Source organism: Aulonocara sp. 'chitande type north' Nkhata Bay, linkage group LG20 (assembly GCF_057382095.1).
Source record: "Aulonocara sp. 'chitande type north' Nkhata Bay isolate Kocher_YH1m ecotype deep benthic linkage group LG20, A_spYH_male_GT1.1, whole genome shotgun sequence".
In the NCBI taxonomy this organism is placed as follows: Eukaryota; Metazoa; Chordata; class Actinopteri; order Cichliformes; family Cichlidae; genus Aulonocara; species Aulonocara sp. 'chitande type north' Nkhata Bay.
In genome coordinates this window covers 2,223,198-2,240,081 of record NC_141363.1, presented here as the reverse complement: position 1 = coordinate 2,240,081, position 16,884 = coordinate 2,223,198, and the positions used below count along the sequence as shown (strand labels likewise).

The 16,884-nt window shown below is 45.0% G+C and overlaps 1 protein-coding gene across 1 annotated transcript in view; it reads left to right on the top strand.

The window, feature by feature from the left end:
• Positions 1-48: 48 nt before the first annotated feature.
• The window catches only part of rarga (retinoic acid receptor gamma a), a 41,189-nt gene continuing 24,353 nt past the window's right edge, over positions 49-16,884 (top strand). The window contains 2 exon segments of the mRNA XM_086278204.1: positions 49-287; positions 13,091-13,457. Of these exon segments, the coding sequence (XP_086134330.1) occupies positions 13,289-13,457 (169 nt within the window). The 5' untranslated portion in view covers positions 49-287; positions 13,091-13,288.

The following is a 16,884-nucleotide window of genomic DNA, read 5'->3' as shown; positions in this document are numbered from 1 at the left end:
TAGGTGGCGTAGTAGTGTCATAAATCTGTCCGCACGGTGGTTCCCATCGACGCCCCTGAAGCTGCTACCGCGACAGTGACCGACTGGCAAAGGATCGTAATCTGACAAATGACTGAAAGATCCCTGAAGCAGAGCAAACACCAAAGAGGACACCTTTAAAGACTGTAACTGACTTTGCTTTGTCTCCTTCACAGAAAACCTCTGTCTTCTTAGTTTCTGTGGAATAAATAAGCTCGCGTTGGAAGCCGAAGCATAAACTTCTCAAGGCCAAGAAGAAGAAGAAGAAGGTAAGACTGTGTACTTTACATAAATCATCTACCGCCGTGATTAATTGCATGTGTCTAAGAGTAAACGGAGCTCAAACGGCGTCAACCCGGGCGTGTGTTTACTGTATGTATGCGAAGACTCACGCACTCATCATTAGAACACGTTACGGCAGGGCACGGGATAATTACAGGCTGCTGAAACTGTTCGGGGACTGAGCGAGAGAGAGAAGTCTCTGCCAACATACACACCTGCAGAGAGCACTGCTCTGCCCGGGGCTTCAAACACAGTCTTCATCACTTTCTTACAGTCTTTCTGCCTGTGCGTACCTCGTCTGTCACCCGGCTCCCCACCGCCCACTCCCTCCCTGCCTCACACACACACACACACACACGTCTTGTTGCGTGTTATGTGAATGACGCCGGGTGTGCGGTAGATGAGAAGTTTATTCCAGAATGAACCACCAAAGTAGTCTTAGATTGACGTCCAGGATGGTTTATTGAGCTCAGAAATTTCCCAGTAGCAGAATGTGCGGAATTAGCCTCATGATTAGTTTTGTTCTGTTTCCCCCTTCTGTACAGAAATGCACAAAATTAAACCTTTGTCTGACTTCAGCATACTAAACATATGCCTAAGTGCTCAAGAAAAGGAAAACTTGTACTTTTTTGTGCACTCTCCCTGTGCAGTATTTAGTGCCCACGTTTCTCACAAGGGCAGTTTTATATGCAGGGAAGGAGGCATGGAAAAGAAGACCTTTCCTTTTGAGCTCACAGATTTGCAGTAATTACAGAATCACTTCCATATGTGGCTCTCTGGCTGCCTTCTGGCTGCCCCCACCACCCTTCTCTTCCCCACTGCTCTCTCTTTCCCTCTCCCCTCTTTCATTTGCATTCTCCCTAATCGCTCTTTTTTTCCTGCTTTTATTTTTTTATTTTATTCTTGGCTTTTCTTCGTGCACTCGGAGCATTTTCTTTTTTCTCCCTGAAAAACCACAGCTTAAACAAAGTTTATGATAATCAGAACATCCTGGCATTTTTGGCAAACAGTTGTGCATTTTGGTGATTCAATTAGATGATGCTTGCCAGAATAAAAAGAGCTTGTGTTCTTAGTATGAGAAGAGAAGGGAGGGGGGAGAGAAAAAAAAGAGACATGGACCAGAGAGGGGAAATGTTGAAAAATACGGAAATATGAAAAAGAAAAGGAGCTCAGTGAAGAATTTGAGAGGCAGGAGTGTGAAGGAGGGAGAGGTGGAACAGAAAATGAGGCAGGGAGAGGGAGGGCTGGAGTAATGCTTTTTGACAGAGGTGGGTTCAAGATGGGTTCATGGTGACATCATGGCTGATTTTGTATTTTTCTTTTTTTGAGGAAAGTATAGACAGGAGAACCGTTCACCTTTCATTGGACACACATGTTGGGGATCAGGCAGAGCGCTCATGTGCTGGCACACACGCTGGTAGCTGTGTCGACAAACTCTGGATGCACCCGAAGTTATGCGCAAAAAGTGCCGACACACACACACTTTTACCCCCCCCCCCCCCCCCCCCCCCCCCACCTCTTATTTCTTCTGTAGTAGTAAAACAGTTTTTTTGGCTCCCTCTTGTCTCTGCTCAAAGCTTTTTGTTCATTTGTTTGTGTTAGAGGAGTTCATACTGGTATATGCCCTCCGGTCCCTTGCACATACATTTCTCCTTTGCTCATGAGTAACTCATTTTCCTGTGAGTAGTATTCCTCTGTGTATGTTTTTACTTCAAGGCTGCTGGACTCTAAATGAGCGCACTTTGCCAGGTGGGATGAATGAGCTCCTTCATTTCACAGGATGTGTGTATAAGACTCTAACCAAGAAAGAGCAGGCGTGCGTACATTTGTGTGTGCATAAATGTGTTTGTGCAAATGAGCTGCTGTGTGCCGTTGCCCCTGCGTCCCTTGCCCGTCTCAGCGCGGCACCAAACTTCTCATGACATCAATCTGAATGTGGGGAAATAGTGATCTCATCATAGGCATCTTGTTACTGATTGAAACCCGCCGCCACTGACACCGATTCCCTGCCCCCCTTCTCACCTCCCCACCGCCAATGCTCCCCTCAACCTACCCCACTCCACCACATCCATCTGTGTCTCAAACCGGCCCTCCATTTTTCTTTTTATTCCACACCTCTTTCTCTCACATTCCCTGTACTACCCCCCCATATCTCACTTTAACCCCTCTAACCTCACTTCCTCCCTCTCTTGCACCCTGCATCATCCCCCCTTTCCTCTTTCCTTTCTGCCCTTACTCCCTTTCCTCTGCCGGCGAGCCCCAGGCCTCTACTTCTCTGCTCCGCAAATGCAAATACGTGGAATCTAAAGTGGAAACACACGCCCGAGTATGATGTTTCCATGAATATTTCATATCTTCATAAACACACCCGGAGAAACTGCAAAGCTATGCGCTCAACAATGCCTGTGTTTGCCGGATGACTTCCTGTGAGGAATTGCCTCTCTGTGTTTGACTTCTTGTGAGAGCACACTGTGTTAGGATTGATGTCAGGGGCAGTGTGTTATGATGTCACGGGCTGAAGTTAATGATACGAGAATGGCAAGGGCCATAGGCCATGTTTCCAGTGGTGCCCAGAGAGAGAGATAGCACCCTGATCTGTCTTCATTATCCCCCCACTCTGCAGCCTCCCAGACACAATGATCATAAATCTCAGCCTGGAGCACACTTCACTGACACTGAAACACAAACACTAGTAACCTCTGACCTTCTCACTGCTACTGCCTACACACACTCATCCATGCACGCAGACACGGGTGCCCACACACTTACTGCAACTGCACAGTGCTCAAATGCCCCCCCCCCCCCCCCCCCCCCCCCCCAAGCTCACTGTCATAATTTAATAAGGGCCACAGCATGCTCCGTGCACCGCCACACACAATGCTCTTCATGCACTTGACTACACATTCTGACACAGATGCATGGTCTAAGTCGGCCTGATGGCTGCACACATACTTGAAAAGCTCATATTAGAATTGGTGATTTTTTTTAAGCATCCTATGGCTATATTTACTTTCTTGTTTTATATTACACAACTGCTGATTTAGTAGTGCTTCATAAACATTCAAGGGATTTCTATCAGCCTTAGTAGCCTCATAAGCAGCACATAAATCAAATATAAACAAGATAAAGATCAGCCAAAGTTTTTTTTTTTTCTTTGCAGTGTGGCTTAGATCTGTGCTTCCTGAACATAAGGTTTCTGCAAAAAGGCAACAGTGCCTCTCGCCACTTATCCATTCATTCACCCTGATTTTGTACCGGCATCAGAAATGTCTGGAGGAACAGTTTGGTGGGCTACTGTAGCCCACATGTGTTCGTAAAGATCGAAAGCTCACAGGAATAACGAGAGTAAAGCCGAAAGGTTTTTTTTCCTCATTAGGATGGCTTGACTTTATCCCGCAGACATATTGGGGTCAGTGTGTTTGAGGATAAGATCTATCTCCGCATCAGGCCAGTTGCTGAGGTTTACAAACAGAATAGGCGGACGGCCGTGGATGTGCAGGTAGCTTTGGAGACAAACAGAAAAATCCACATGCTGCAATGTTTGGTAGTTCCGGTTCAGACCATGAGATTTATGAGCTTTATGAGATTCATGAAGTTCCCCAATGAAGAACAATAAAGGATATTTTTATTCTATTCTATCTTATTTAGGAGATTGTGCCGTGATGCATGGCCAACAGGCCTGAAAGTCACGACTTTAGATGAAGTTCCAGAGTAAATATTACACGTATAGGTTAGTTCTGATTTAATTTTGTTTTCAGTGTTGTACTTGCTTTGTTTAGACTAGCTGTTCCCTATCTGTTGTTTGAATGAAGTAGGCATGTAGTTACACTGACCGTATGTGGTTTGTTCTTCTTCCTTTTTTTCTCTTTGTTTTTGGGTGTGTGTGTGTGTGTGGGGGGGGGGGGGGGGGGTAAATCTGAGAAACCATAGTCGATATGAAGAGGTGCCTGTTTAGGTGCCAGTTGAGGTGTGTCTTCCCCTCCCAGTTTTGAGGTTTGAGGTGCTCCTCATAACCAAAACAACTTGAGAAACATGACATTCAGAAAAAAACAGGGCACACGCCCAGAACCACAAACACATAAACACAGATCTGAAACATATGATCTCATATGGAGAGAGGGGCACGTTCAGGGGCACACCCAGATCTGCTGCTGTCGCTGCACAGCCCTGCCATCTCACTCGTGACTTCCTTGCAGCTTATGTGCCAACGCTAGTTTCGATTCAGGAACCAAAGTGATATATTTAGAGAGATGGGTCTGCTTTTTTAAAAACACATTTTCTGCCTTAGAAAACAAAAAACAAAAAACCCAAACTATTCCTTATAAAGTTTGTCAGTAATTAGGCAAATGTCATGTATCCCCCCCCCCCAAAAAAAAATAAAAAAATAAAAATCATGCCAGTCAAGGCCCAGTTCTGTTTTTTATTTAATCCCAGTGCCAAATGTTATTATATCAATTATTTGGTGTCCAATACTGGCTTAATGGGTTTCAAAGGGCTCCTCATGCTTGCTGTTTTAATGTTAAGTGCTGTTGTTGTAGCAGCATTAGTAATAGCAATAATAGTAGTAAGTTACTGTCTCAACTGTGGGAAGATTGGCACAGAAACATTGTAAGCAGTAAAACGCAGGCCAATGCAAATATGAGTCACACAAAAGGAGCACCTTCAGTGTGGGCCTGTGCCGAGCAGACAGTCCATTAAGATTGTTCCATAAATTGATCACACCAGGGATAAATTACATAGCGAAACATCATAGAAATTCTTAGAGGGATAAACAGATTGGCTCGCTATTAAAACAGTGTCTGTGTTAAATCAAAACAATATAAAGTGGATGATCTGTGTTCTTCGGGATACTAAAACATCCTCTCCTAATAAACCTACTTAACTTATTGATGAAACACAAATGATCTAAGATCACGACATGCGGTTCAGCATGCACAAACAATTCGTAGGTAAACTGACTCTTCAGCCAAGAAGTTAAGAGGTGGGGGGAGAAAATAATTCACCCAAGAGACAAAGAAGGGAGAGAGAGAATTAAAAACAGAAACTTAAGCTCTCTGGGCCCTTTTCTTCCCTCCAGGCATTTTGTGGCTTGTGAAAAAATGTGCTGTATATTTGAAGCGTCGGGGTCACGTGACAAAGGAAGGCTTTATGAATCAGAGTATAATTATTTCTAAGTGAGTGAGAGAGTGTGTGCCTGTATTTGGAGAGTGAAAGACTGATTTTTAAAAGGTAGAGACTGGAAAAGGAGGAGGAGGGTGGCAGAGACAGGGAGGGAGAGAGAGAGACTCACTGCTGCTCTGTCTTTGCTGTTAGAAGGACTCTGTTGAATGTGCACACATCTTTCCTCCTTTTCATTGGCTCGCTCCAGTCATCGGACCCTTTTGTCGAGTGCTTTATCTCCCTGTCTGCATCATCAGCTCGACATCTCGTAAGTAATTTGAACTTTAAAAGTTTAGAGTCGCTAACTTTCGTGGATGCTTGCTTTTTATTTCTCTCTCTCTCTTTTACTGCTAACAGAGTGTGTGTCTGTGTGTGTGTGTGAGAGAGTGCATTCTCTTCTGAGACTGGTTCAGCCGTTTTAATTGAAGACAGAGACCGAATGTGCGAGACACTTGAGAGACTTTGAGACAATTAATCATTGTGTTACAAAGTCCGAGCAGATTTTCATGTGTAAACACTAAAACGTCCCCACACGTGTTTGTTTGGATGCGCCTGTTTCAGTATGTTTGCTTCTTTGTGCTTCATAAACACGAGAGCGACACAGAGTTTATGTGAAAACATACTCGAGCATGTGTGTATGCCTGCATGTGCACACATGTGCTTATTAGCGAGTGTTTCAAGTGTTACCCAGTGCCTGTGGAGCTCTTTATTATTAGCATATGTGTGCGTGTGTATGTGTGTGTCAGTGTGTACACAATTGCATGTGTTTGATGTGTATTCACTAGAGGAGTCACCAGTCCTTGACCTGTTTTTTTTCTCCATTTTTTATAACCACCATATGAACACTTGGAAAACACGAGTGTTGTTTTCCATATTTTAAACAACGGAGACTAATTCCTCTGGAGTGAGGTGTGCCCGTAACCCCGGTTTTAGTTTTGTGGGATGTTTATTAATTGTGCTCCCACAGTTATTTAGCTATGATGTCAGAGAAGATTATTTATTGATGCTGGCATCTGCGCTAGGTTAACAGGTTCAGCTTGTTACAGCCATGTGTAACACAGTGCATTTAATGCTGTGTGATCTGGATATCAGATAGAGTTCAGAGTGTCCTCCACAGTGTTTGGCTTTGTCGCTCCACTGGTGAGCAACAAAGCCACGGTAAACTGCCTTCCTTGAATCCCTTGGCTTTCCACCTGCTGACACTTGGCGGTGAACTGGATGTATTTCGCATGAGGAACAGGCTAATTAAAGTGAATTGGAAATAAACAGCCACTTGGCCCAGTGAGGGAGGCCTGCTCGAAGGCCAGTGGTTTCTATGTTTCCCCTCCGCTTTGGTCTATCAGTGTGACAAGTCGTGTTATCTGGAGTGGAAGAAGCCGAGCTCATTTCTGTGGCAGAAAAATGTCACAGCACTTTTCGCCTTCAGCAAAGCGCTCTTGGGCCTTATTCAAGGACAGGGTACCCATACAGAAGCAGCTTTACCTTCATGGTGCGCAGCCACGGCAAATTGCTTGTCTTCCATGACAGTTTGGAATCAATTATTAATGTGTTTGCTGTTTTGCACACCAGATAAGTGTGTGCCTTAGCTCAGTATACCTGTGTGCAGTGTTGCATCACTGGCCTTGAAAACATCCTCTCAATATCAATGTTGCTCACATGCTGTATCATCTGTCATTACTGATTAGTAGCATATACTGGTGCAATATGCTGTATTTCAATTAAAGCAATAACTTTAAAACTAATACATAGCAGATAATACATTTTATTACCCTGTACAGCTAGTGGTAATTTCTTTAGTTCTAAGTATGGTATACAGCAATAAAAGAATATTTTATGGTAAATGGCCTGTATTTATATAGCGCCTTACTAGTCCCTAAGGACCCCAAAGCGCTTTACATATCCAGTCATCCACCCATTCACACACACATTCACACACTGGTGATGGCAGCTACATTGTAGCCACAGCCACCCTGGGGCGCACTGACAGAGGCGAGGCTGCCGGACACTGGCGCCACCGGGCCCTCTGACCACCACCAGTAGGCAACGGGTGAAGTGTCTTGCCCAAGGACACAACGACCGAGACTGTCCAAGCCGGGGCTCGAACCTGCAACCTTCCGATTACAAGGCGAACTCCCAACTCTTGAGTCACGATCGCCCCTTTATCTCCTATAAATCCGTCAAAGTTTAGTAATGCCAAAGCTGTGTGTGTACGTCTCTTTGTTTGTGTGTTTCTGTGTGTAGGTGCTGTTGATAAATCCTTGGTTTTGGTGGAATTACTGAAACAGCAGTTGAGCCAGGAAATCGTCTGCATTGCAAAATCTGCTAACAATCCTTCTTTGTGACATGACTTTGAGTGGTAAATCAGGGAGTTGTTGATACCTGTCTTCTTCTGGAATTTCTTTAGCAATTAAGGCGAAGTGGTGGGGAGGGGTTAGACAGGTGGTTTAGGAAAATCGAGGGGCTCTCTGCTGCCGCACTATAATTAACCAGGAAGCTATCTGCACGCCATTTCCTATGTCTGTTTTTGCAGGTGTGCCATTCTGATGTGAGGATTTACATCTAAGCCTCCACCCAAGTTCTCGTTAAAAGACCTTGTGCCAATGGCAAAAAAAGATGAACTTGTGTGAAAGTGTGGCCTTTTGAATGCTGTGCTTGCTTATGTGTGTGTGTGTGTGTTTGGGCCTGCATGTGTCTGACTGCTGCTTTGAGTCCTGCGGCTAAAGGCAGCAGTGGTGAAACCCATCCATTACTCTTCGCTCTACACAGAGAGGATTGTTTTCAGCGTGTGTTTAGGAAGGGAAACCCCTCCATTGTTGCCTCCGTGGATCCTTACCAGTTCTTCCTTTACGTCTTCCTACACAGACATATTAGCAGCACAGACTTTGACTTTCACACTGCTGCTATTTTAAAGTTTCTTCCCTCACCTTTTTTTTCTCCGCCTCTCTCTATATTTGTCATGTTTGCTTACTGCCACTTGCCCTTTTCCTCATCATTGCATGTTTTCCTGTTTTGCTTGACCAACTGCTAAAAGTCTCTGTGTTGTGTACTGCAGAGAGAGGCGCATCATGGAAACGGCAAGCAGTCAGGATGACTTCATCATGTCGCAAAGCGTTTTATGTCTCACTGTGTGTTCTCACTCTTTCCATAGCTCTTCTCACAAGTGCATGTCAACTCAGATCGTTATGTGACATTATGATTAAGTGAGAGCAGAAAAATTATTTTAAAATAGTGACTAGGTGACAGTGACAGTCATGGCGCTCTTTAACAAAAAAAGAGGAAAAAACAATCCCTTTTTTAAGTGACAAACGATTACACAGAGGTGCTTCTTTGCATTGTTGCTTCAAGGAAATGGTATTTGTGTGATGCCAAGAACAGGCAGATGTCAAACAAGTTTCAGGTGATGGAATGCAACTGTGTTTGGAGCGTCTGTCATTTTGGAGCCATTAACCAGCTACTTGTTGAAAGAGTGGAAGCTGTCAGCTTTGCATCAGATAAAAGCGTCACGGCTATTGTTTTCTCAGGTAAAGTACTGCTGACGTTTGCAACAAGATCACCCGTGAACCTGTTTCAGTAGGAGCGTTTAAATTTGCCTGTGCAGCTCTGAATCCATTAACGGCTTTTGAAGGCTGGATGTGGGCATGTCAAGCAGTGATTAAACGTGTTTTTAGCTCCGAGATGTTGAAACACTGGTCCGTTGGTGCAGTTTGGACACCTGGACTTTGAAATCATTCTTTAACAGCTTGGTGTACAAACTACTTAAAATATAACTCTTTGCAACACATCATTTCCTTTATAGAGTTAATGAACATAACTCACTTTGTGATGTCAGCAGTTTAAAGACAGTGCCTGGAAGGCATGCACAGTTTTCTGTCAAAAAACTGACAGGAGTGGGCAAGTCAGAAGTGGAAAAAGAGTGAGAGGATGTTTTCCCTGCCAGGATAGATGGCACAGTTCATTTATCTCGAGGCTGTGAATGTACAATTCAGAACTTCTGGTAAAGGCGCTGGGTTTCTGCTCTGCACAGGATAGTTCCACAGTTCCACAGTTTTTAATTTTACCTCACAGAAACATGTATATTTTGACCCTCTGCTGAGTTGATGAAGCTCGACAAAAAATCTGTGAACTCGCTCAGTTTCTGGAGAAATGAAACAAAGAGAGGTCTCTGTGTCAGTGTGGTAAGAGTGGGGAAAAGTGCCTTTATAGCCATACAAATATAAAATTCTAACTGAATATTCTTCTGTGTTCTCACTGACTGGAATAAGAACCTCAACCGGTAAACAAACCAGGAAAGTCATGGCATCCAGAGTCCTGCTCGCGTATGCCGAGTAATCACCTGTGGTTTCTTTTGCAGAGTTAAAAAAACAGCTGCCTCGCTTGGTAGTGTGGTGCAGAGCTTCCTGAGATGCTGTGATTTATTTGTTATGTTTGACTGCAGTTCTTATTGCCTGAGGGGCTCTGTCACAACAGTTAAGGCACAATTGTTGTTTTGCTCACAGAGGACTTGATACCCTTTGTCTGACAGACATTCAATCTGTGGGAACTGTTGTCTCTCTCTCTCTCTCTCTCTCTCGCTTTCTTTTTAACTCTTACTTGATTTTTCATTTTGCTCCGTCTTCTCCGCAAAACTCCTCAGCAAACAAGAGAATCTCCTTCTCCGCACGCATGCCTGATCTTGTTGCATTGTCTCCATATTGCCAGGTTGATTGATCCAACTTCATTTGCTACATGAAAATCATTGGATTATCTCAAGTGTAACCAATGACTTTAGTCTAACATGATGGACTGCAGTGAGCTCTGACACTATTTACAGAAACAAACCAAAGCAAATTTAAACTGCTACAGTGCACCTCTCTTAGGCAATGATGGAAAGTCCCAGCAGCAGCCGTAAACCCACCCATAGCTGGCCCTGGTGCTCCTTGCTTGCCTGGCTGCCTGCTGCCTCCTGTGTGCCCCCCAGGCTCAGGGGAAGTGGGGAGGCCCTCCATGCCCATTTGGCCCTGGCTAACAGGGGATGAGGTCACTCCAAATTCCCCTTATCCCCTTATAGCCCCAGACGGGCTGGCGAAGTGAGCCTACCACAGGACCCAACATAAAACATAAATGGCTCTGTAAAAAGCTGCTGGGCTGATGTGACTCATTAAAAAACTCTGGCGCCAACTCTTTTATTAATTCATTATTGTGTTTAGGGAGCGTAACGTTACTGGGTTCTGTTTTAAAAGGCTGCGTCTCTGTGCTTCAGTTCTTTTCCTTCTAAGTGTTCTTTTTCTTTCTTTTTTTAATGCCTATGTTTTGCAACACATATTTGAATGTGGAGTGGAGCTGTGGTTTATTCTGGTAGAATTCAGCCTCTGGACTGTCTCTCAGACCGTTTTAAACTTAATTTCTGAATTAATATGCCACGCTTTCCTCCTGTCAGAATACATAATTCACACGCACTGATTTGTAAACTCCGCTGTCAGTCTTCTTTTTCTCACACAGTCACCCATTTCTTTTATCCTCCTCTCTCTTCCAGCTCTTGCAGACACATTGTGCTGCCTCTATGGGGCCTGGTCTGGTTTGAGTTCTTGAAGCAGATCTCCAAATGGCCCGAACGCTTGCCAAGTACATACTCATAACCCGCACACACATGCACATTATGAGGCTACGCGTTGCTGGCAGTCTTGTTTTTGCAGTCTGTACCTCTTCTCTCATTAGGCCCAGTGTGAAATCGTGTGATGTCTCCAGTAATGTTTTTGCGCCTTGGCTGCACAGTGGAATCACTACGCAGGGTCATGGTACAAGTTGTATAAGCAGTGGAAGGATGGAGGGATGGGGCACAGAGGATAAGACTGGGTATAAGGATATGATTATGTAGAAGAGGTGTAGGCGGGTCAGAAGTGGAAGGGGTGGGGTGGGGTCCAAGGTAGGTTGGAGGAGAAATATACTGGAAAAAGTAAAGACGTAAAACAGAGAGAAAGAAGGAAAGAAGAAGAAAGATGGCAGTATGGCTGTGTTGGCAGGATGGGGGTGGGTGCCTATCCGCGGCTGCTCCTTCCTGAAACGTGGCCACCCGAGCCTGCCTGGGCCCTGGATGCACATGTGGAACAGTTTACTGTAATGGAACTCTAAATTAGTGGTGGTTTGAAGCTGCCTGCAGCAGTAGGGTGTAATTAACTGGCTCTGTTGAAAGAGAAAGAGCCAGAAAGAGAGGCAGGGAGGGAGCCAGAGCCCTGGAAAAAGGCACGGGGTGAGAGGTGTGTGTGCGTTCATATGTGTGCGTGTGTTAGGGGATGCTCTCACACATGTGATGTGTGGAGTTTTTGAGTGCTTGATTGCGTGTGTGGCGCATATGTGTGCTTCTTGGAAAGCTCTCCCTTCTTTTTTCCCGGGCATGGCGCCACCTCTTAGTGCCCCCATGTGCCCAGACCCTGTCACTGTTCCACTGTGCTTTTTCGCTCAGTTCAGCAGTTCACTGGTTTAGCCTTAGATCTTTCCACCACCCCCACCCCACCACCCCACCCCTCCATTTCTTTGTTTATACCGAATTCATTACCAGGATTTTTTCCCTGTCTTTTCTCCCAGATTCACAAGCCACAGCAGTTCCAAATTCCTTGGCTCTGCTCTTTTTCAAAGCCACATATAAAAAACAAGCTGATCACACCACCCACTCATGAAATCACACTAAGGAAGCACAAGCAAAAGGAAAACATGAAAAAGAAAATGGGAGGCCTCTTTTATATTTCACCCCCCCTTTTTGCATTGAGAGTCGACAGAGGGGCATAACTGCAGCCTTGTCTGCACTTGAGCCTGACTTGTCTATGCCCACTGTGTGGTGTCAAAGTGACGAGAAGGCTGCAGGAGGCTACAGCCAAAATGACTCTGTGGGATGGGAGCCTGACCTCAAGAGAAGATAGTTGGAAGTGACAGCAGCAGTTAGCAATCAGTGGATCTCATTTTCCCTACTCATCGACCCCCCCTCCTCCCTTCTTCATGCTCTGGACCCCGTGTCTGGGCCCCTGGTCCTAGGGGAAAGAGGCAAAGAGGCAGGCTGCTGTGCTAGGCTGGCAGCAGGAACAGAGGAGCTCTTTATAATAGAGTTCTGGTGATTTAAATCATATGGTATAGCCTGGAATCACTGTAGAAGTCTGGAAGCTCTTCAAAACTGTACAAGAGCTCCCTCTCTCTCTCCCCCTCTCTTTTCCTCCTCCCTCCTTCCTTCCCACTCTTCACTGTTATAACTTTTTCCAAACTTCTTTCTTATTTTCTTTTCCCCTCACCCAGTCCCAGTTTTTTTCTTTTCTTTCTGGCTTTTCCCTCTCCGAGCCTACTCATTCTTTTTCTCTCTATCTGTTATGGTTCTCGCCATCTCATCCTTCCTCACTTCCTCTTTCCTTCCCATTCGCTCATACCTGTTGGTATGAAGTTTACACATCCTTCTCGCATTAAAACTGTGGATGAACTATTATCGGACCCAGATGGAATCAGAGTTGATGTGAGGTGAATCCTGTTTGTTGAATCTAGAGCAGATCTTAGCATCAAACAAAACACTAATCGTATCATCATGTTCATGCCAATCAAAAGCACTCATTCTTATATTTTATGTGGAATTAAATTAATAGGAAATTATTTACTCTTATCCTCTCATCTGCAGAAAAGAGACAGCAGGACTCTTCTAAAGTGGAGTCCACCTATCCTTCAGTACCTCCGAGGCCCCCTGTCGCCCATACGTTCTCCACGTCTTAAGACTCTTCGACGGACACACATCTCAGCCTTGTGGAGGATTCCAGGTGTCGAAAGAGCCGTTACCTTCAGCCAGCCGCCTGCTGTGGACCCTGGGTGATCCGTCGCCATGGCTACAAACAGGGAACAGCAGGTGGGTCACATGACCGGCTTCCCACCTGCTGTGTACCCCTTTCCCTTCAACTCCATGAGAAGCCACTCCCCCTTCGACCTGCTGGCCAACAGCAGCCTGTTTGGGAGATTTGGGGCTGACCTGCCCAAAGAGATGGCTGCTCTCTGTAAGTCATTTTCATTACTCTGTGTGTTTGTGCTTGACTTGCCTTTCCTCTCATTTTCCATCTCAGTTCCAAGAATGCATACGGCCATTACTTTATTTTTAGTCAGGTCGCATTAAACACCATCTACTGGAAAAGGGGAAATATGGCTTAATTTAAATTGCACTACATTATGTGTAATTTTGTGGAAATGGAAAACTTTAGCGTCTGTTTGTGATATAGGACCAGTGGTAGAAAAAAATCCCCCAAAGAGACCATGAGGAAAAAGTCTACTTTCATCAGTACAATGATTACTCTGCTCCTGTGGTTTCCTTATATGCTTTATGCTTGTAGATGGTGTGGTTATGACCGCAAGCTCTGGCTCTGGCTTCACGATGCGTGCGTGTATCCGTGCGCGTGTGCGTGCCTGGACCTCTCACAGAGCTTTTGTGAGGCAGATAATGCACAAGTCTGTAATTATAGACAAAACACATTGAATTATGTATTAAGTGATGAGTACTGAGCATCAAAATAGTTAAAATGAGTACTAATGCAGTTCAAACATTTGACTTGGACAGCGGTGACTGATCGTATAATTAAAATGAAAGGTGAGCTAGACACTGGACTTGATTCACAGCAGCGTTCCCCTGTCAACTGTGTACTTCTATGCTTGACCATAGGGGGCACTGTTACATTCTGAAGCGCTGAGACGGGGATGATGTATAGAGAACAGAGCACAAAGAGGAGATTGTTGGCAATCCAGAGTCTTTTTCTGTTGTGCAAAAACTAGCAAGATGAAACGCACGGTGCCGACGTACATTTCTCGTTGTTCAAAACACCTGCTTGTCTCAAAACCACTAATCAGCAACAGGATTCTAGGTCAGGGAGGATCCTTGTGTGGAACCACTGCGGTATAATTCACGGATGATAATAATGCCAGAAGAGAGAGCGAGAGAAAAGAATGAGCACTTTTGTTGAGGTTAAGCCATGAGGTAAAGGTAAGCAGAAGTTATTTGAAATCTGATCTGGGTGCAGTGTTAAAGGGGCGGCAGGTGGTGGTGGTGTGTGGTAGTGGAGGAGTAATAATGGGTGTGGGTGGCAACAGCTGAGCGCGGAGCCTGCCTGTGTGTGCAGCCCCCTACTCCCCCCACCACCACCGCAGCATGCCTGAGCACCTCTCCAGCCTTTCAGCCGTCAATCACTACCTCACCCCCTCTCTTCCTTCTCACTGCCACTGCCCACCTAATCCTCAAGGTATTTTCACAGAACCAGAGAGAGAGAGAGAGCGAGCACCTGGGGGTAATGTCCTGGTGTGGTGGAATCCAAGAACACACCCAGCAAAAACACACACACACATATATATACACACAGGCAAACATGCACTCGGAGACACTCTTCCCTCTCAGTTTCTTTTGCTCTCTGTCTGGTTCTCTCTCATGAAGCCACACACACACACACACACACACACACACACACACACACACACACACACACACAGCAGTTCTTTCATCTAAAAACTAGAAACATACCCCTGACGCAGAATGAAATCCCACCACGCTGACAGATGGATTCTTTATGGTTTTTATGCTGGCATGACTTAAAACAAAAACAAGTATCAAAGCACAAACAGACGCAGGCAACCACATGCACTGGGGCTTCATACACGACTGCTTGTACTGACACATCCACGCTGGCAGTAGTATCGTTCGCAGGGGTTAAGGACTGCAGTTATTTGGTTTAAGCTTCGGGTCAGAGTGTGAGAAAAGCTGGGGACAAAGATCAAGTCAGGATCACAGTGACAGTTAGCTTCAATTTGTCGAGACTGACATGTTTTTTTAAGTGTCTCTATATTAACATAGCCGTGCTGGTTGAATGGTGTTTACTGTCACAATTTACTATTTCATTATGTTTACATTACGAGCTGCAGCTATTGCTTGAATGTCAAATAAATGCCTGTCAGTTGAATATTAAAAGAATTGCCTGCTGGACTAATTCTGCGTTTCACTGTACAAAAATACATCTTAGTTCAGTTTAAATGCTGGCAGCTCAGTGGAAAACTCTCTGTTGTTTTTTTTATCTGCTTTTAAAACATCCTATTGGTGTATCCCTTGACAAGGAATGTTACAAGTCATTTTGCTGACAGCAGTCTCATTCCCCGCTCTCTTAAATGTTAGTGGGGAAGACAAAGGGCCTCGGTTTGGACATTCCCCAGGCCCTCTTTTTCTTCTCCTTCTACTTCTTCAGGAGTTGACTTGACAGTCCTGCTCATTGTTGTCAGGCTTGTCTGTACGCCAGACTGAGAAAATACCTTTCACATAAAGGGAGTAGCACTGTGGAAATTTCACCGTGTATCTTTGTGTGTGTGTGTGCAGTCAGTAGCTCTTCATGCTTGCACAACTTCAGAGTTTTTTGCGTAATTGTTGTAAGAAAGGTACCCTGGGTGACACCTACCTTTTGTTTAGATGTGCACACTGTGCTGACCTGCCAGAGCACCTCCCATGGCGGTGCTCTGTCTTGGCACCAGAGTTCTTTGGAAATACCTGTTTTGCAAGGAGGTGGGAAGAGACAGAAGAGGGATGGGAAGGGGTGGGCCGACTGTGTTTGCACATGTCCGCATAGTAAGCTTTTCTTTTTGCTTAATGCATAAATGGAAGATCCAGAAAACCTCAGTGCCTCTCTTCAACCTGGGTGTGCTGCAGACTCCCACTGTAGCTGCTGATATCTGAATAAGCGTGCAATGGCGTTTGTTCATCTGTGAGAAGGTCTGATGGCTCTCTGCAGTGTGTTGCTGAGGCTGTTATCAGTTGATCCCTGTCATTACGGGAGCCTTTCAAACAAACAGTTGGAAGCCCATTAAGGCCTCTTATTATGTGATAACATCGTCACTGAGCCCTGAAACACCTCGCTAAGCTTTCACCAATCAGGGCCAGAGCGCTGGCCTCAGACTCAGCCGTGGGGATGTTTTGAAAAGCTAGTAGGTCTTTTCCTTCAGCCCACATGGCCTGGCCGAAAAATCTAAAGTCCTCTGCTGGGCTCAAACTTTCCATTCATACCATAATTTGTAGGGTTATGCTGAGTGATGAATACAGAAAACCCATGAGAGGCCCAGCTGTGAGCTGCATCACAGTGGGATGAAATCAAAAGCACTGTAATAATAGAATGGAATGAATAGCGTGTTGAAACCTGTGTAAAAGCTGGCTCACTTTGCTCTTTTGTGCCTCTGGTGGAGAGAAGGGCAATAGCAGTTCATTTAAAGTGTCTGTTAGACATGATGGACTCGTGCACCAGCATTAGCATACAAGCAGTGTGGAACATATGCATGGATCTGCGGTTGCACACACACACACACACACACACACACACATACATATGCAGTTCAACACAAAACATCTAGTTCGGCAGATTGTGAAAAAGGCCGAAATGTTCCAGCAAAACAAAAAAAACAAAAAAA